A 20332-nucleotide genomic window follows, 5' to 3' on the forward strand; every position below is an offset into this window, starting at 1 on the left:
AATCATGAGGGACATGGATAGGATAAATAGACAAAGTCTCTTCCCTGGGGTGGGGGAGTCCATGCTAGAGGGCATAGGTTTAAGGTGAGAGGGGAAAGATATAAAAGAGACCTAAGGGACAACATTTTCACGCAGAGGGTGGTGCATGTATGGAATGAGCTGCCAGAGGAAGTGGTGGAGGCTGGTACAATTGCAACATTTAAAAGGGACTTGGATGGGGATATAAATAGGAAGGGTTTGGAAGGATATGGGCCGGGTGCCGGCAAGTGGGACTAGATTACTGTGGGATATCTGGTCGGCATGGCCGAGTTGGGCCGAAGGGTCTGTTTCCGTGCAGTCCATCTCTATGACTCTAGTCAGCTCAAGCCTGGATGTATTGAGCTAAGTGTCCTGTTTGTGTGCTGCAAACATATTCAGGGTATGTTGGCACATGATAAACTATTAAATCTTGCTTGGAAGTGCACATTGTGTGGGCATTGGGTGAGGAATAGCTGAGACAACATCCTTTGGGATGCTAACCTTCTCATGACCACTATTGGAAATCTCACACAGAAAATGGCTGCTTTTGTGCAAGGAGTCAATACTGTTAGGAGACACTGGAAGGAAACTGGCAGAAAAATAGGAAAAAACACAATAAATAACTAAAGCATGAAGAAAGAATCAACCATTGATGGTTTAGTGCACCTGGCCAAGCAGGTGACAGAAGAACATTGGAGTTATAGATAGTGTTGGGATATATATCTATACCCCTAGGGAGGGCAGACCTGTAGTTGCTGCTTGGGAAATCGGAGGGTGCTGCGGAGCTGCTGTTTGGACTGTTTACTGAAACTGCCTGTGCAGCTGGACTACCAAGGTCAGACCAATACAATGGCAGCCTTTACTCGGAGACCTTGTTTACAAGACAGACCATCTCGTGGATACCTGCCAAGGCCGAGGCCTGTTCACAGGAGGCCTTTGTCTGTGAGAGATCACGTGTGTGAGTGATTACGTAGCATTAGCTTAGCAAACAATATATCAAGCAGGGGTTTCTGGAAAGATTTCAGAACGCGCCTTCTCCAGTGAGCAGTAAATATCTCACTGTATGTTCTGTGTACGTCTCTCTCATTAAACCAGCTTATATTTTGAATCAGATCCAGTGTCTCTCTCCTTCAAACGAACACGAGGACGGTAGCTCCGTCCTAACAATAGTGATGGTACAGGCACCAGAGTACAACATGTCTGTAAAAGTTACCATGGCAACTTGGACTCAGTGAATGGACTGTAACAGCCCACCTCACCCCACAATCACAGTAAGAGATTAACACTGGCCAAAATCAATAGGAGAAAGACAGACTGACCTTCACACACAACACCTTGTCCTGCAGAGATGGTTTGATGCTGAATTCATGTATCTTCGATTCAGAGACCTACAAGTTGGGCAACGATACAAATTAATGGGTAATGAAAACAGTTATTCAAAAAAAGGGACTTGACCTTGTTCTTTCTTGTGATTTCTTGACTTGCAAAGTCACCAGAGTCACAGTAGGCCATAAGATATGGGAGTAGAATTAGGCCACTTGGCCCATCGAGTCTACTCCGCCATTTGATCATGGCTGATGTGTTTCTCACTCCATTCACCCGTAATACTTGATCCCCTCACCAGTCACGAACCTATCTATCTCTGTCTTAAATACACTCAATCACTCGGCCTCCAAAACCCTCTGTGGCACTGAGTTTTCAAGATTCACTACCCTCTGAAGAAATTCCTCCTCATTTCAGTTCGAAAAAGGTTGTTCATTCACTTTCAGACTGTGGCCTTGCGTCCTAGTCTCGCCGCCTGGTGGAAACATCTTCTCCATGTCCACTCTATCCTGGCATCTCAGTATTCTGTGAGTTTCAATCAGATCTCCATTTATCCTTCTAAACCCAGTCAAGCACAGACCTAGAGACCTCAACCACTCCTCAGAGAACAAGCCCTTTGTCCCCAGGACCATTCTTGTAAACATTCTTTGGGCTCCCTCCAAGGCCAGCACATCCTTCCTTAGATACAGGACCCAAAACTGCTCAAAATATTCCAAATGCAGTCTCACCAGAGCCTTAAGCAGCCTCAGCAGTGCATTTCTGCTTTTAAATTCTAGCCCTCCTGAAATGAATGCTCCCATTGCATCTCTCTTCCTAACTGCCAAATAGACCAGCTTGTTAACTTTAAGAGAATCCTGAACTAGGACTCCCAAGTCCCTTTCCCCATTTAGAAAATAGTCTTTGCCTCTATTCCTCTTACCAAAGTGCTTACCAAAGACTTTCCCACATTGTATTCCAGTTACTCTTCTTTGCCCACTCTCCCATCCCATCCAAGTCTTTTCACAGCCTCCCCACTTCCAGGTATTCCACAATCTCATCCTTAATAATGAACACTAAATTCTTACTAATGGGATCAAAGTCAGGCTAACTAGCCTATAGCTTCCTATCCTCTGACTCCCTCCGTTCTTAAACAGGAGTGTTACATTAGTCATTTTCCAGTCCTATAGGACCTTTCCTGACTCCACTTTTCCTGAAAGTTCACCACCAATGCTTCGACAATCTCCTCAGCTACCTCCTTCAGAACTCTGAAGTGTAGTCCATCTGGTCCAGAGTGATTTATCAACTCTCAGACCTTTCAGCTCCCCCACCATCTCCTCCTTAGTAATGGCTAACACTCACCTCTGCCCTGACCCTCTTGATATTCTGGTGTCTTACAGGTTTATTTCACTGTGAAAACTGATGCAGATGAATTCTATCATATGTTGGTCTCTAAGGGATCCCTCACCTTAAGCTCCCTAACCAAGCCGCCTCATTACACATCATCCAATCCAGAATTGCCTGTTCCCTAGTGGGCTCTACCTGGAATATTGCCCATTATTGACAAAATCTTAGAGAAACATTGCGATTAAAATTGCCATAGTTGGCTTTGTTGCCTTCAGTTGGCTAAGAAGCATCAAAATGGAACCCACCAACAGTTCCTGAACTGATGACATGTTTGTGAGCCACCTTGTGCTGTCTTCTCTGTAGGAGAACATCGCTTTGATCCTGATGGTGCAGGTTGCTGGAAAGCCACTGGGTTGTAACTGGAGAGCTGATGCAGTTGATTCCAACTTGATTGTCAGTTGATGACTCTCTGCATTCAGTAAGAGGAGGGACCAGGCAGGGGAGAAACATAAGGCAGAACTAAGGTGGGGTTGGAGAGATTTGTCTTTAACCTTTCATGTGATGTAACTGTGGCCAATAAAACCAGCACCCGAGTCCCGCCCAGAGTTGCTTCTTAAACTGTGTGACTTGCCATTTCAGAGGTCAGTTAAGAGTCAACCACGTAACTTATCGACTGGAGTCACATGTTGGTCAGACCAGGCAAATTTCCTTCCCTAATTAGCATCAGATGGGTTTTTATAACAAATAATGATGATTTACCAATGGGCACCATCAGTGAGACTCACTTTCAAATCTAGACCTATAAGATTCCAAGATCACGAACTGCTGTGGATGGATTTGAATACATCTTCATAGAGTGTTAGCTGGACCATCTGTTAGTCATTACAACCATGCTACTGTCTGCATGAAAATTTAATGTACATAAAATACAGATCATGGAAAATAAAGCACAGACACAAGTCGCCCCATGGGATTTAACAGGCAATAACAGAAGCCTGGCATATCCTTCCATGCTGGAAAAACAGAAAGGGTCGCAAGGAATGAGACTGGTGGCAGTCCTGACTACAGACACTATTGCAGCCCTGACAAATGTGCTTGAGTGTACAAAGAGGGAAGCTACCTGAATGGAGTTGAGGAACAGAGCAGTGGTTTGGGGGTGGGGGGGGTGTACAAACCCAGGACATAAAACAATGGAAAGGAGATAGTGTTGTGGGTGGGGAATTTTTAGACAAAATCAATTTTCATAAACGACAGCCAGCGTGGATCTGTCAAAGGCAAATCATGTGGAACCTGATTTGAGTTCTTTGATGAAATAACTGAGATGGTTGATGAAGGCAGTGAGACGGATATTGTGTTTCCTGAATTTCAAACTGTGAGTACTGCACAAAACTTACCGCTACAAAACCGCAGACAATGTGCCCCAGGAGGTCATTTCTCAGGGTGGATGACTCCAAGTTGGTGGTGTTTAATACCTCTAAGACCAGAGGCCCAGAGTTCAAGTCCTAGCTTCTCTAGGAGTGTACAATAATATGTCTGTGCAGGTTGATTAGGAAAATATCTAGACTTGACATGACCATAAGGCCATGGGAATGAACAATGGGTAAAACAACTTGGGGAAGAAACCGAATAAAGAGTCTAAGGGTGAATGGTTGCTTTTCACACAGAGGAAAGTATTCAGAATGTCCCCAAGGGTTAGTATTAGGACCACTGCTCTTTCCTAGTATACAAGGCCTGAGCTTGCATAAATGCACCATAACTTCAAAGTTGACATGAAACTTGTAAAAGGTATAAACTGTAACAGAATTCAGGAGTATGTTGGTAAATTGGTGCATTGAGCAGACACCTAGCAGGTGAACATTAACACGGAGAAATGTGATGTGGTGCATTTTCGAAGGAGATAGTGGCTGGGATTTTTTTTCAGATGATGAGATTTCCTGTCCCACTTGAAGATTTTGTGGAGAACATGTTCTCACTAGTATTGGCTGTCCCACAGCTATTTAACCCTCTGAGCAATGTCACGTGTCTGGAGGCAGAAACTCTGCCCTTGCTTTGGAGCCAGTAAGTCAGAGAGTCAGAGAGTCATAGAGGTGTACAGCATTGAAACAGACCTTTCGGTCTAACGTGTCTATGCTGACCAGGTAACCTAACCTAATCTAGTCCCATTTTCCAGCATTGGGCTCATGTTCCTTGAAACTCTTCCTATTCATATATCCATCCAGATGGCTCCACCACTTCCTCTGGCAGCCCATTCCATACACGCACCACCCTCTGCAGGAAAGCGTTGTCCATTAGGTCCCTTTTAATTGTTTCCCCTCTCAGCCTAAACCTATTAGTTCTGGACTCCCCCATCAACTGCTGGCCAATGTGTATAGTTAGTGGCTCTACAGGCCCAGCAGTTCCAGAAGCTGGAGTCATTGGGACTATGACTGTAACCAGAGGCTATGTCCTGGAGTCTGGACCAGGTGAGTGTTAGGTAGGGCTGGAATGGAGAAGGGATTCTCAGGGCAGGGTGGTGAAGGTTCCTTTAAGGAACAGGGTGGGTGGGAGCACCTATGGGTGGCAGATGTTGTGTTGGGGTGCTCAATATTGAGGCTGAGGGGGTATTCCCATGGACCAGAGAAGGGTCTTTTTTATATATATATATATATATATATATTCATTGATGGGAAATGCAAGTTGCTGGTCATGCAAGTATCTATTGCCTATCCCTAATTGACCAGAGGACGGCTGAGAATTAACCACATTGCTGTAGGTCTGAAGTCACATGTAGGCCAGACCAGGTAAAGATGGCAGATTTCCTTCCTTGAATAATATTAGTGAGCGAGATGGGCTTTCCCTGACAGTTGGCAATGGTCATCATTAAGCTCTTAATCTCAGAGTTTTTTTTATTGAATTCAAATTCCACCATCTGCCCCATGGTAGGATTCAAACCAGGATCCCTCGGACATGACCTGGTTCACTGCATTCATACTCCAGTGACAGTTCCACTAGAGCACTGGCACCCTATCCCCATACTCCCAACTCCCTGTCACATCACCCTCACCACCCCCACTCTGCAAATAGCTCACTGCTCTCATCCTCCCCCCACCCCCAACATAAGGATGCAGTTTTAAATGGGGCTGCAGGAATAGTGGGCCTCTGAAGGATGTGTTCATAAAATTTTATGTGTTAAGACAGTTTAAAATAAAAAAGGGAAGTAGGTATCTCGACTTTATCAAGGCAAGGGCACCAATAGAAAAATATTATGTCAGATATTTGTACAGCCATATAATCGAATTATAGATTTTTACAGTATTGAAGAAGGCCATTTGGCCCATTATGTCTGTACCAGCTCTGGAAAGACCTACCCAGCTAGTCCCACTCTCCAGCCCTATCTCTGTAGCTCGCTAACTTCATCATTTTCAAATATATAACCAGCTCTCTTTATAAATCTCTGACGGAATCTGCCTCCACATGTTGTGTGATGTTATGATGAACCTTGATAAGTCGGCTGGAATACTATGTTTCACTGTGGGCATCGAAGAAGGTCAAAGTCTTGCAAAGTGTGTATGAAAGATTTGTTAGAAGGATCCCAGGGATAAGGAGCTTCAGTTACGTGGAGAGATTGGAGAATCTGCAAATGTTTCCCTTATAGCAAAGAGAGTTAAATGGGTGGTCTGTCAGAGAGTCAGCATTGAGGGAGTGCTACACTGTCAGAAGGCCAGTACTCTGGAGTGCTGCACAGTTAGAGGGTCAATACTGGGAGAGTGCTGTATTCTCAAAGGGTCAGTGCTGAGGGAGTGCTACACTGTCCGAGGGTCAGTACTGTGGACGTGCTGCACTGTCAGCGGGTCAGTACTGAGGGAGTGTTGCACTGTCAGAGAGTCAGTACTGTGGGAGTGCTGCACTGTCAGCGGGTCAGTACTGAGGGAGTGCTGCACTGTCAGAGAGTCAGTACTGAGGGAGTGTTGCACTGTCAGCGGGTCAGTACTGAGGGAGTGCTGCACTGTCATCGGGTCAGTACTGAGGGAGTGTTGCACTGTCAGCGGGTCAGTACTGAGGGAGTGTTGCACTGTCAGCGGGTCAGTACTGAGGGAGTGCTGCACTGTCAGCGGGTCAGTACTGAGGGAGTGCTGCACTGTCAGCGGGTCAGTACTGAGGGAGTGTTGCACTGTCAGAGGGTAGTACTGAGGGAGTGCTGCACTGTCGGAGAGCCAGCACTGTGGGAGTGCCGCACTGTCAGAGGGTCAGTACTGTGGGAGTGTTACACTTTCAGAGGGTCAGCGATGTGGGAGTGTTGCACAATCTCTCAGATGAGACATTTCAAAACACTATACAACATTTTGTGAAGAGTTGTCACTGCTGCGATATTGGAAAGACGGAAACCGTGTTTGTACACGGTGATCACCAAGAGCAATGAAATAATGACGATATAATTTGCTTCTTAACTCTTTTGTTTGAGGGATACATTTCAGGCAAGACTCTCTGCTCTTGTCTGAAATAGTGATTTGTTTAAATGCACGACAGAGAGGAGGGACAGATCCTTGTTTAAATGTCTCATTGTAAAGGCAGTACCTGCTGGGAATGCAGAACTCCTTCAGATCTGTCAGTCTCATTGAAGTTGCTCAGATTCCTGGAACTGAGCTTCAAATTATAATCTGGATCAGTGGTGTTGGAAGAGCACAGCAGTTCAGGCAGCATCCAAGGAGCAGCGAAATCGACATTTCGGGCAAAAGCCCTTCATCAGGAATAAAGGCAGAGAGCCTGAAGAGTGGAGAGATAAGCTAGAGGAGGGTGGGGGTGGGGAGAAAGTAGCATAGAGTACAATGGGTGAGTGGGGGAGGGGATGAAGGTGATAGGTCAGGGAGGAGAGGGTGGAGTGGATAGGTGGAAAAGGAGATAGGCAGGTAGGACAAGTCTGGACAAGTCATGGGGACAGCGCTGAGCTGGAAGTTTGAAACTAGGATGAGGTGGGGGAAGGGGAAATGACGAAGCTGTTGAAGTCCACATTGATGCCCTGGGGTTGAAGTGTTCCGAGGCGGAAGATGAGGCGTTCTTCCTCCAGGCGTCTGGTGGTGAGGGAGCAGTGGTGAAGGAGGCCCAGGACCTCCATGTCCTCGGCAGAGTGGGAGGGGGAGTTGAAATGTTGGGCCACGGGGCGGTGTGGTTGATTGGTGCAGGTGTCCCGGAGATGTTCCCTAAAGCACTCTGCTAGGAGGCCCCAGTCTCCCCAATGTATATGAGACCTCATCAGGAGCAACGGATACAATAAATGATATTGGTGGATGTGCAGGTAAAACTTTGATGGATGTGGAAGGCTCCTTTAGGGCCTTGGATAGAGGTGAGGGAGGAGATGTGGGCGCAGGTTTTACAGTTCCTGCGGTGGCAGGGGAAAGTGCCAGGATGGGAGGGTGGGTTGTAGGGGGGCGTGGACCTGACCAGGTAGTCATGGAGGGAACGGTCTTTGCGGAAGGCGGAAAGGGGTGGGGATGGAAATATATCTCTGGTGGTGGGGTCTTTTTGGAGGTGGCGGAAATGTCGGCGGATGATTTGGTTTATGCGAAGGTTTGTAGGGTGGAAGGTGAGCACCAGGGGCGTTCTGTCCTTGTTACGGTTGAAAGGGTGGGGTCTGAGGGCGGAGATGCGGGATGTGGACGAGATGCATTGGAGGGCATCTTTAACCACGTGGGACGGGAAATTGCGTTCTCTAAAGAAGGAGGTCATCTGGTGTGTTCTATGGTGGAACTGGTCCTCCTGGGAGCAGATACGGCAGAGACAGAGGAATTGGGAATACGGGATGGCATTTTTGCAAGAGATAGGTGGGAAGAGGTGTAATCCAGGTAGCTGTGGGAGTCGGTGGGTTTGTAAAAAATGTCAGTGTCAAGTCGGTCATCAATAATGGAGATGGAGAGGTCCAGGAAGGGGAGGGAGGTGTCAGAGATGGTCCAGGTAAATTTAAGGTCAGGGTGGAATGTGTTGGTGAAGTTGATGAATTGCTCAACCTCCTCGTGGGAGCATGAGGTGGCGCCAATGCAGTCATCAATGTAGCGGAGGAAGAGGTGGGGAGTGGTGCCACTGTAATTACGGAAGATCGACTGTTGTTTTTACCTCTTCAAATTATAATACCTCCCCTTCTGAGGCCACGGGAATGGAAATCATTTATGGATGGAATGCAAGTTAGAAATTCAGAAACAATTTGAGAAATCCTCAAGGAAAATTGGAAGTGTGTGAATTTCTCTCCAGCACCTCATTTTAAACATCGACAATGTTGTGTCATAACCCTGAGTATCAAGTTAAGACATTCTCTCGTCATTCAGCATTTTTTCTACCCTCTGACATACCTTTGAATGGACACTCCATCTGCTCGTGGTACAGACTGTGGCTTTTTGTGGCCACCTGTGATGAAAGGAGAACAGAGATGGTATTTGCAGCAAAATCTCTTTAAAGATGATGTGATTTCCAAAGGGATGGGTGAGATCAACATAAGCAAAATCGACAATTTGCCTTTGTTGGTTAGACCACCAGAACTTTGGACGCATTCTGTGCCTTTCACGTGGAATGAAAGGATCAAGCCACTTCACAGTGGTACAAGGATAAACAATGAAAGCGCAGTCAAAGAGAGATGCCTCACTGTTTCTCTCCATAGATGCTGCTTAACCTACAGCACACTTACAGCATTTTTAATTTTGCAACAGCCAACACGCCACAAACTGGGAACACTGTGGTGAGTCACTCACTGTGGTGACCCCCCAAAGCCTGTCCACCATCTACAAGGTACAAGTCAGGAGTGTGATGGATACTCCCCACTTGTCTGGATGGATGCAGCTCCAACGACACACAAGAAGCTCGACACCATCCAGGACAAAGCAGCCCATTTGATCAGCACCACATCTGCAAACATCCACACCCTCCATCACTGACGTTCAGTGGCAGTAGTGTGTACTATCTAAAATATGCCCTGCAGCACCTTCCAAACCGTTAACACCTTGAAGGACAAGGGCAGTAGAAGTCTAAGAACACTACCACCTTCCACCATAAGACACAGGAGTAGAGTAGGCCATTCCACCCATTAAGTCTGCTCTACCATCTGATTTTCCTCAACTCTACCTTCATTTATTTTCTCCAGAACTCTTATCCCCTTATTGATTGAAAAATTTATCTGTCTCCGGACTACGTTCAGACCAACAAAATTTGGACCCAACCAGGACAACCTGTACCTACAACAAATCCGAAGCCTCCAGCAACAGACCTCCCTTCGGATTCTCCGATCCACGCTTGCAGCCATGCGCCGCCACCTACATTCCCTGCAATAAGCCCTACCCCAGCTCAGGACAACACTCTCACAGACCTGCAAAGGACCTCTACTGTTCTTCATCCACAGAAGAATCCATACACTAAACAAACAGTTCTTCCTAGCCATATCGGAAATTAAAGGCAGTAAGTACCAAAAACTTTCATGTACTTACCCCCACACTCTGGGTTCCTCAACTGTTCCAGAATCTTCCATCGGCCTCCGAACTCACTCTGGCGCCATTAACCACGCGGCCGCTACAGCGCCCGCAACAGCAACCGCCGCCGTGAACCATGACGTCACGTCCGCCCCCACCGACCTTCCAGCCTCCACGATCGCCGCCCAGACAACCGCCTCCACGATCGCCAGGAAGACCATCGCCGACAGATTCGCGGCCTCCGTGGGGTCCATGGCTGTCAGAAACAACCGTCGCCGCAGCCACTTCCGCCCCCAGTGACATCACTCACCTGCACAACGACCACGCCGCATGTGCCTCCGCCCCCTCGCCGATTTCCGTTCGTACGCCTAACCCCACCCCCACGCCGATCTCCGTCAACACGCCTAACCCCGCCCCCACGCCGATCTCCGTCAACACGCCTAACCCCGCCCCCACGCCGATCTCCGACAACACGCCTAACCCCGCCCCCACGCCGATCTCCGTCAACACGCCTAACCCCGCCCCCACGCCGATCTCCGACAACACGCCTAACCCCGCCCCCACGCCGATCTCCGTCAACACGCCTAACCCCGCCCCCACGCCGATCTCCGTCAACACGCCTAACCCCGCCCCCACGCCGATCTCCGTCAACACGCCTAACCCCGCCCCCACGCCGATCTCCGTCAACACGCCTAACCCCGCCCCCACGCCGATCTCCGTCAACACGCCTAACCCCGCCCCCACGCCGATCTCCGTCAACACGCCTAACCCCGCCCCCACGCCGATCTCCGTCAACACGCCTAACCCCGCCCCCACGCCGATCTCCGTCAACACGCCTAACCCCGCCCCCACGCCGATCTCCGTCAACACGCCTAACCCCGCCCCCACGCCGATCTCCGTCAACACGCCTAACCCCGCCCCCATGCCGATCTCCGTCAACACGCCTAACCCCGCCCCCATGCCGATCTCCGTCAACACGCCTAACCCCGCCCCCATGCCGATCTCCGTCAACACGCCTAACCCCGCCCCCACCCCAATCTCCTTCCCCGCCCCGATTCCCGCCCCCACGCTGATCTCCGTCCCCACACTGAACCCCACCCCGCCCCGATTCCCGCCCCCAAGCCGATCTCCGTTCGCACACCTAACCCCACCCCACACCGATATGTGTTCCCGCCCCTACGTCTAACCCCGCCCCCCACTCCCAGCTCCAGCCCCACACCAGGTCCTAGCTCCCAGCCTTGCCGGATCTTCACCATCCCTCCAGACCTCCCCCTCTCTGAGGATGGAAGATCAGTCCTCAGCAGAGGCCTCACCTTCATCCCACTACGCTCTCGGATTAACGAGTTCAACACGTGGCGAGACATCGAGCAATTCTTCTGCTGCCTTCATCTCCGTGCCTACTTCTTCAACCAGGATTCTCGCCCACCCTCTGATGACCCCTTCTCCCACCTCCAACACACCCCACCCACCTGGACGCCCCGTGCTGGCCTCTTACCTGCCCCTGATCTCTTCATAGCCAACTGCCGCCGCGACATTAACCGCCTCAACCTCTCCATCCCTCTCACCCACTCCAACCTCTCACCCTGGGAACGTGCAGCCCTCCACTCCCTCCGTTCCAACCTCAACCTCACGATCAAACTGGCAGACAAGGAAGGCGCGTAGTAGAATGCCACACTGACCTTTACACCGCTGAGGCTAAACGCCAGCTCACGGACACCTCCTCCTACTGCCCCTTTGACTATGACCCGACCTCCCACTACCATACCATCATCTCCCAGACCATCCATTACCTCGTCACCTCAGGGGATCTCACATCCACCGCCTCCAACCTCATAGTCCCACAACCCCGCACCGCCCATTTCAACCTCCTGCCAAAAATCCACAAACCTGACTGCCCCGGCCGACCCATTATCTCAACCTGCTCCTGCCCCACCGAACTCATCTCTGCATACCTTGACATGGTCCTGTCCCCTTTAGTCCAAGAACTCCCCACCTACATTCGGGACACCACCCACACCCCCCACCCCCTCCATGATTTTCGCTTCCCCGGTCCCCAATGCCTTATCTACACCATGGACATCCAGTCCCTGTACACCTCCATCCTCCATCACGAAGGTCTCAAAGCCCTCCGCTTCTTCCTTTCCCGCCGTACCAACCAGTACCCTTCCACTGCCACCCTCCTTCAACTGACTGAACTGGTCCTCACTCTGAACAACTTCTCTTTCCAATCCTCCCACTTCCTCCAAACCAAAGGAGGAGCCGTGGGCACCCGCATGGGCCCCAGCTATGCCTGCCATCTTCCGCAGCTACACTGGCACCACTCGCCACCTTCTCCTCTGCTACATTGATGACTGTATCGGCGCTGCCTCATGCTCCCACGAGGAGGTTGAACAGTTCTTCCACTTTACCAACACCTTCCACCCCGACCTCAAATTTATCTGGACCATCTCAGACTCTTCCCTCCCCTTCCTTGACCTCTCCATTTCTATCTTGGGCAAACAAATCAACACGGGCATTTACTATAAACCGACCGACTCCCACAGCTACCTAGACTACACCTCCTCCCACCCTGCCCCCTGTAAAAACGCCATCCAATATTCCCAATTCCTTCGTCTCCACCGCATCTGCTCCAAGGAAGACCAGTTCCAATACCGTACAACCCAGATGGCCTCCTTCTTCAAAGACCGCAATTTCCCCCAGACGTGATCGACGATGCTCTCCACCGCATCTCCTCCACTTCCCGCTCCTCCGCCCTTGAGCCCTGCCCCTCCAATCGCCACCAGGACAGAACCCCACTGGTCCTCAACTACCACCCCACCTACCTCCACATACATTATATCACCCATCGTCATTTCCGCCACCTCCAAACGGACCCCACCACCAGGGATAGATTTCCCTCCCCTCCCCTATCAGCGTTCTGAAAAGACCACTCCCTCCAACCCAACCCAACCTCCACTCCCGGCACCTTCCCCTGCAACTGCAAGAAATGCAAAACTTGCACCCACATCTCCCCCCTTACTTCCCTTCAAAGCCCCAAGGGATCCTTCAATATCCGCCACAAATTCACCTGCACCTCCACACACATCATTTACTGCATCCACTGCACCCATGTGGCCTCCTCTATATTGGGGAGACAGGCCGCCTACTTGCAGAACATTTCAGAGAACAGCTCTGGGACACCCGGACCAAACAACCCAACCACCCCTTGGCTCAACATTTCAACTCCCCCTCCCACTCCACCAAGGACATGCAGGTCCTTGGACTCCTCCATCGTCAGACCATAGCAACACGACGGCTGGAGGAAGAGCACCTCATCTTCCGCCTAGGAACCCTCCAACCACAAGGAATGAACTCAGATTTCTCCAGTTTCCTCATTTCCCCTCCCCCCACCTTGTCTCAGTCCCAACCCTCGAACTCAGCACCACCTTCCTAACCTACAATCTTCTTCCTGACCTCTCCACCCCCACTCCGGCCTATCGCACTCACCTTTACCTCCTTCCACCAATTGCATTTCCAACCCCCCTCCCCAAGTCCCTCATCTCTATCTTTTATCTTAGCCTGCTTGGCACACCTTCCTCATTCCTGAAGAAGGGCTTATGCCCGAAACGTCGATTCTCCTGCTCGTTGTATGTTGCCTGACCTGCTGCTTACTTAGAAATGTATCACCGTTCCTTCATTGTCACTGGGTCAAAATCCTGGATTTTGGATCTACCTACACCACATGGACTGCCGCAGTTAAGACGTCAGCTTACCCGGACACAGAGACATGGGATCACTGGAACATTCTTGAATCTGATGCTGTTGGTTTTCCCAAATGCATCTATGGGTGGCTTTAATTCAAACACAGAACATACCCATCACTTTGCCTGACAAGTTAGAATAGTGCCAAGTATACTAGGGTTTGTTTTTACACTTAATATAACATATTTTTAATTTGGATTTTTTGAACTTTAAATGTTCCTGTGTGCCGGGACAATTTGTGGATATTTCTGTAGCCATGGTGATTCTTTTAAACAGTTTGAGGGAGTAGCTTTCAAAACAGGAGGGGCACATCAGGAGAGTTTGCATAAAAAAGGCAAACAGTTGTGCATCAGGATTTCTGTTAGAAAGTTTTGATTTTTTTTAAGTTTAAGAGAAACACACATAGCTTGAAAATAATTTTTTAAACAATAAAACAATTTTAGGGTTGTTCAGCATAAGTCTATAGATGAACACAGATACATAAAGCATCACTCACAAAAAAGGGAGAAAATAGAGAAGAGGTTACTTTAGACAATGGAGGATAATAAAACAAACCCACGAAGAGTGTTTGGATAAAACCCTGAAGAGGTTATTTAAAGCTGAGAACATTATGCTCAGGCAAATGTAAAGTCCATGAAGAAGCTATCAAGTTTTGTAGATGGGAGTTGAAGTTCCAGTTAAATTAAACGTACAGAGATGCAACAGATGGGGACTCTTCTCTGCTGTCAGAACTGGACAAAGGGTTTTTTGGGTCTTGTATAAAGAGATTTGTAAAGGAATGTTTTGGGATTACTATGGTACCACGTATTTCAAAATCTATAAACTTATGGAATGTGTAAATAAGGTAAAAACAATGACTGCAGATGCTGGAAACCAGAGTCTAGATTAGAGTGGTGCTGGAAAAGCACAGCAGTTCAGGCAGCATCCGAGGACCAGGAAAATTGACTTTTTGGGCAAAAGCCCTTCATCAGGAATGCCTGAACTGCTGTGCTTTTCCAGAACCACTCTAATCTAGACCCAGGAATGTGTAAATAGTTGATGTTTATTCTATTTCATCTTCATTTCTTTTGTGAAATAAACTTCTATCTTACTGTTACAAATATGCAGCATTACATGGTTTGTTTAGTGAAACAAACTGTGATCTATCAAGCCAGATTTCTGTCTGGGATCTGACCCGTCCAGTAATAATACACCACAGTTCAAATATACACCGCCGTTCAAATATACATCACAGTTCAATGAACAACAAATTAAGAAGAAGAATGGGTTCCAGTTCTGAACTGCAGATTCCTTGTTGTTTAAATGTTTACTTCTGGAGATTTCCACTCTCAATTTGTTATCCAAGGAAGGTATTGGCTCTTGATCAGGATGACTGCATACTTACCGCAAGGTTCTGAGCCTCTTCAGTGCTGCAATACTGACTCTTCCAGATACAGAGATACACTAAGTACTCAAGGTTAGGATGGGAGCTGCTGTAGGTCACTGTGAAGTCACTGTTGTTCAGAATACATTGGACAGTGATCTCTGGAGAGCAAGAATTGAAATTACATGATCACACATCAACAGTTTCCAGCAGGCTATGACCTTCAGTCCATCTTATCCTTCTATCCCAAAGTATGACTGCATACGAAACTTCCCTCACTGGTTGGAAGGCAATATGGGAATAATGCCATTGATGTAGAAAATCAGTCATGGACTTAATGAAAGACACAAAAGATTAGAGACTGTATCCCATGATTCTTGGCCATTAGCCAGAGGAAACAGCCTCTCACAGCAGCCCCATCAAAATGTCTACATGATTCAATTCTGTGTCCACGTACCTAAATCATGTACCAAATCACGAGGTAGGGAGTAGTTAATTCACAGTATTGTAAATGACGGTCCCTTTCAAAATGAATCAGTGCGATATTTTGAATCAAACTGTTCAGTAATATTATAAAACACTTCAGCAGCAGGTGGGACTTGAAGTAGGGCCTCCTGGCTCAGAGATAGGATCACCACCACTCTAACATGAGAACGCCAACAAACCAACATATGCTTCAGAAATAACAGACAACGTTGTGGCTCACTGGAACACATATTTAAGGGCTGGCTTTTGTAATTGGGTGATTGGTTAATTTGATGTGTGTTGATCATAGAGGTCAACAGCAAAAGGCCCTTCAGCCAATCGAGTCTGTACCAGTCAAGCACCTAACTATTTGAATCCCACTTTGCAGCACTTGGCCTTGTATGTTTTAGCATCACAAGTGCCACATCAATGTTATGACGGTTTCTGCCTCTACCTCCCTTACAGGCAGTGAGTTCCAGATTCCCACCATCTTCTGGGTAAAAGGATCTTTCCTCACACCCTCCTCTGTCCCTTGTTCTAAATCTATGCCCCCTCTACATTCATCCCTCTGTCAAAGAGAAAAGTTCATTCCTGTTTTCCCTATCTATGCCCCTCCTAATTTTATACATCTCAAATTATACCTCTCACTTATTAAGGTAAAATAAAAAAGAGCTGCGCACCCCCGCCCCCTCAGTGAGTGAAGTTATGAAAAAGGAGAGAACGCAAGCTGGAGATTGCATTGAAATACGTAATGCAGATGAATAACTGTGGAAGTCGGACTGACTCTTGCAGCTGTAAATGGAAGGCTAGCAATTTAACATTCATCACATTTTAACTTTATGTTTGTTTTTATTTTGGGACCTGAAATAGGACAGGCCACAAAATCTCCCTCCATTGGCAGGAGGTCACAATGTATCTGGGGATGTAAACAGGAAGAGCTCAAAGAGGATTGATGGGGGCAAAGCAGTGGGCATTCAACAACGTTCCTCATGGGAGACTGGTTGGCAAGGTTAGATCTCATGGAATACAGGGAGACCTAGCCATTTGGATATAGAAGTGGCTCCAAGGTAAAAGACAGAGGGTGGTGGGGAGGGTTGTTTTTCAGACTGGAGGCCTGTGACCAGTGGAGTGACACAAGGATCGGTGCTGGGTCCTCTGCTTTTCATCATTTATATGAATGATTTGGATGTGAACATAGGAGGTACAGTTAGCAATTTTGCAGATGACACCAAAATTGGAGATGTCATTGACACCGAAGAGGGTTACCTCAGATTACAACAGGATCTTGATCAGATGGGCCAATGGGCTGAGAAGTGGCAGATGGAGTTTAATTTAGATAAATGTGAGATGCTGCATTTTGGAAAAGCAAATCTTAGCAGGACTTATACACTTTATGGTAAGGTCTTAGGGAGTGTTGCTGAACAAAGGGACCTCGGTGTGCAGGTTCATTGCTCCTTGAAATTAGAGTCACAGGTAGATAGAATAGTGAAGAAGGCATTTGGTATGCTTTCCTTTATTGGGGAGAGTCTTGAGTACAGGAGTTGGGAGGTCATGTTACAGCTGTACAGGACATTGGTTAAGCCACTTATGGAATATTGTGTGCCATTCTGGTCTCCTTCCTATTGGAAAGATGTTGTGACATTGAAAGTCCAGTAAAGATTTGCAAGGATGTTGTCAGGGTTGGAGGATTGAGCTGTAGTGAGAGGCTGAACAGGCTGGGGATGTTTTCCCCGGAGCATTTGAGCCTGACTTTATTCAGGTTCATAAAATCATGACGTGCATGGATAGGATAAACAGACAAGGTTTTTTTCCCTCCAGTGTGGGAGTCCAGAACTAGAGGGTTTAGGGTGAGAAAGAAAAGATATAAAAGGGACCAAAGGGGGACCTTTTCACGCAGAGGGTGGTACATGTATGGAATGAGCTGCCAGAGGAAGTGATGGAGGCTGGTACAATTATAGCATTTAAAAGGCATCTGTATGGGTATGTGAATAGGAAGGGTTTAGAGGGATATGGGCCAAGTGCTGGAAAATGGGATTAGATTAGGTTAGGGTAACTGATCGGCATGGATGAGTTGGACTAAACTGTTGTACATCTCCATGACTTTATGACTCTATTACAAAAGACTGGCAGACATACAGTGACAGTGTCTCCATCTTCTGATGATTTCATGAGCTGCAGTACTTAATTCAAATAGTTTTAGAATTATTCTATTGGATTACATTGAACATTCAGCACAGAAAGAGGCCACTTAATGTTAATGCTACACACAACCTGCTCCCATCTCTCTTTAGTCAATAAAGTTTGGCACTGGACAAAGCACAGCAGGTCAGGCAGCATCCGAGCAGCAGGAGAGTCAACATTCTGGGTAGGACCCTTCATCAGGACTGGGGGCCCAACTCTCTTGCTCCTCAGATGCTGCCAGACCTGCTGTACTTTTTCCAGCACCACACTTTATTGACTCTGACTCTCCAGCATGTGCAGTCCTCACTATCTCCCATCTCTCTTTACCTGATCAATATATCGTTGTGTTCCTTTCTTCCTCAAATCTTTATCCAGCTTCTCTTTTAATGTATTTATACGATTCACTTCATAAACTCTCTGTGGGAGTGAGTTCCAAATTCTCCACTTTCTGGTTTAAGAAGTTTCTCCTGAAGTAACTGTCTAATGGCATAGGTTTAGGGTGAGAGGGGAAAGATATAAAAGAGACCTACAGGGCAACGTTTTCACACAGAGGGTGGTACGTGTATGGAATGAGCTGCCAGAGGAAGTGGTGGAGGCTGGTACAATTGCAACATTTAGGAGGCATTTGGATGGGTACATGAATAGGAAGGGTTTGGAGGGACATGGGCCGGGTGCTGGCAGGTGGGACTAGATTGGGTTGGGATATCTGGTCGGTATGGACGGGTTGGACCGAAGGGTCTGTTTCCGTGCTGTACATCTCTATGACTCTATGACTCTATAATATTTATGAGCCAGCGTTTGGACTCCATCACAAATGGAATCACTGTTTGGCATTTTGCCTTACAATAATCAGGACAGAATTGCAAGAACACTCAATTTCAAAGATAACAATAACTTGTACTGCTGGGGAAGAGAGTACTGATTAGGCAGCATATAGACTCTGATTCAGCTTAATGGTGAAAGAGCTTGAAATAAAGGCTATTCTGATCAGATCATCGCTTGCTCTACGTCATGTAAATCCATGAATAGCCCTGTTATATTTGGCATGGAAAAATGTCCAATAAGCCTCAGGTTACCTGAATGACAAGGTGTCCCAAAATGTGTGGCTCAGTGGTTAGCACTGCTGCCTCACAGCGCTAGGGACCTGAGTTTGATTCCACCCTTGGGTGACAGTCTGCATGGAGTTTGCACATTCTCCTCATTTCTGTGTGGGTTTCCCCCGGTTTCGTCCCATAGTCCAGAGGTGTGCAAGTTATGTGGATTGGCCTTGCTAAATTGACCATACTGCCCAGGGATGTGAAAGCGAGGTGGATTAGCCATGGGAAATGCAGGGTTACAGGGAGAGGGTAGACCTGGGTGGGATGCTCTTCAGAGGGTCAGTGGTGGACTTGATTGGCTGCTTATACGCTGTAGGGATTTAGTAAAATATACGGAACTAGCCATTTCACTCTGTGACAATGCAATAACAAAACCAGTGATAATTTCCATTAGCTAGATGATGCCCTCATGTCAATGTGATGTTCAGCTTTGCAAATCAATCACATGGTATATGTATTTCAGTGCTGGTGTGATGCTAAGTATGGTGCCCATTTGTCTTGTACCTGGTATATTGCATCAAACAGAATGTCCCTTCAGCAGTTCATGACATACACATTTGACCATATTCAATCTGCCCTGATTTACAAAACAAAGAACATAGTGTTTAACATTAGATATGATCACATGATTGGACGCCATTTGCCGAACACAATTCCAAAAGATGTACAGGTTAGGTGGATTGGCCATGCTAAATTGCTCTGTCGTGTCCAGGGATGTGCAGGCTGGGTAGGTTTGCCACAGGAAATGCATGATTACAGGGATTGAGTCGGGGGTTGGGTCTAGGTGGGATGATCTTCGGAGGGTTGGCGTGACCTTGATGGGACGAATGGCCTCCTTACACTCTGTAGGGGTTCTGTGATTCTGTGAAACAATCCTGATTGTGCTAATTATGACACGACCAAACAACACAAGATACAAAAATAGGAATTGCTAGAGAGACGCAGCAGATCTTTGGAGGGAGAAGCAGAGTTAATATTTCCATTCCAGTGAAACTTCTTCACAAGGAGAAAATGAGATCTTATGCCTGAAGAAGGGCTTATGCCTGAGACGTCGAATCTCCTGTTCCTTGGATGCTGCCTGACCTGCTGCGCTTTTACAGAAACACATTTTCAGCAAACTTCTTCACAACCAAATTTAATCAATGTAAGATTATTAGTGGGACTCATTTATATGTGTCAGAAGCTGGACATATCCACTCGCAGGTCTCTGAACTTTACAAACAGAAAGAACATGTCCCCACACTGTACCTTTTCAATAAAACAAAAGCTGAGGGGACAGCCATTCACCGGTGTATTCACCATGTCTTGGCTAATCAGAGCCAACTCGTTTAAATTTAAACAGGAGCTGGCAATAACTTTTCCCCATGCATTCTCCATGACAATACATCTACCAA

At 47.4% G+C, this 20332-nt stretch overlaps 1 protein-coding gene across 1 annotated transcript in view; it reads right to left on the bottom strand.

Annotated features, from left to right (window-relative positions):
• Window positions 1-20332, bottom strand: part of LOC132828322 (uncharacterized) — a 71142-nt gene that overhangs the window by 15768 nt on the left and 35042 nt on the right. Inside the window, exons 7-11 of the mRNA XM_060845322.1 lie at window positions 15217-15356; window positions 13844-13921; window positions 8985-9039; window positions 2970-3133; window positions 1338-1406 (exon numbers count right to left, since the gene is read on the bottom strand). Of these exons, the coding sequence (XP_060701305.1) occupies window positions 1338-1406; window positions 2970-3133; window positions 8985-9039; window positions 13844-13921; window positions 15217-15356 (506 nt within the window). The remainder of the gene's footprint in view (window positions 1-1337; window positions 1407-2969; window positions 3134-8984; window positions 9040-13843; window positions 13922-15216; window positions 15357-20332) is intronic.

The sequence above is a fragment of the Hemiscyllium ocellatum genome, chromosome 26 (assembly GCF_020745735.1).
Source record: "Hemiscyllium ocellatum isolate sHemOce1 chromosome 26, sHemOce1.pat.X.cur, whole genome shotgun sequence".
Lineage (NCBI taxonomy): Eukaryota > Metazoa > Chordata > Chondrichthyes > Orectolobiformes > Hemiscylliidae > Hemiscyllium > Hemiscyllium ocellatum.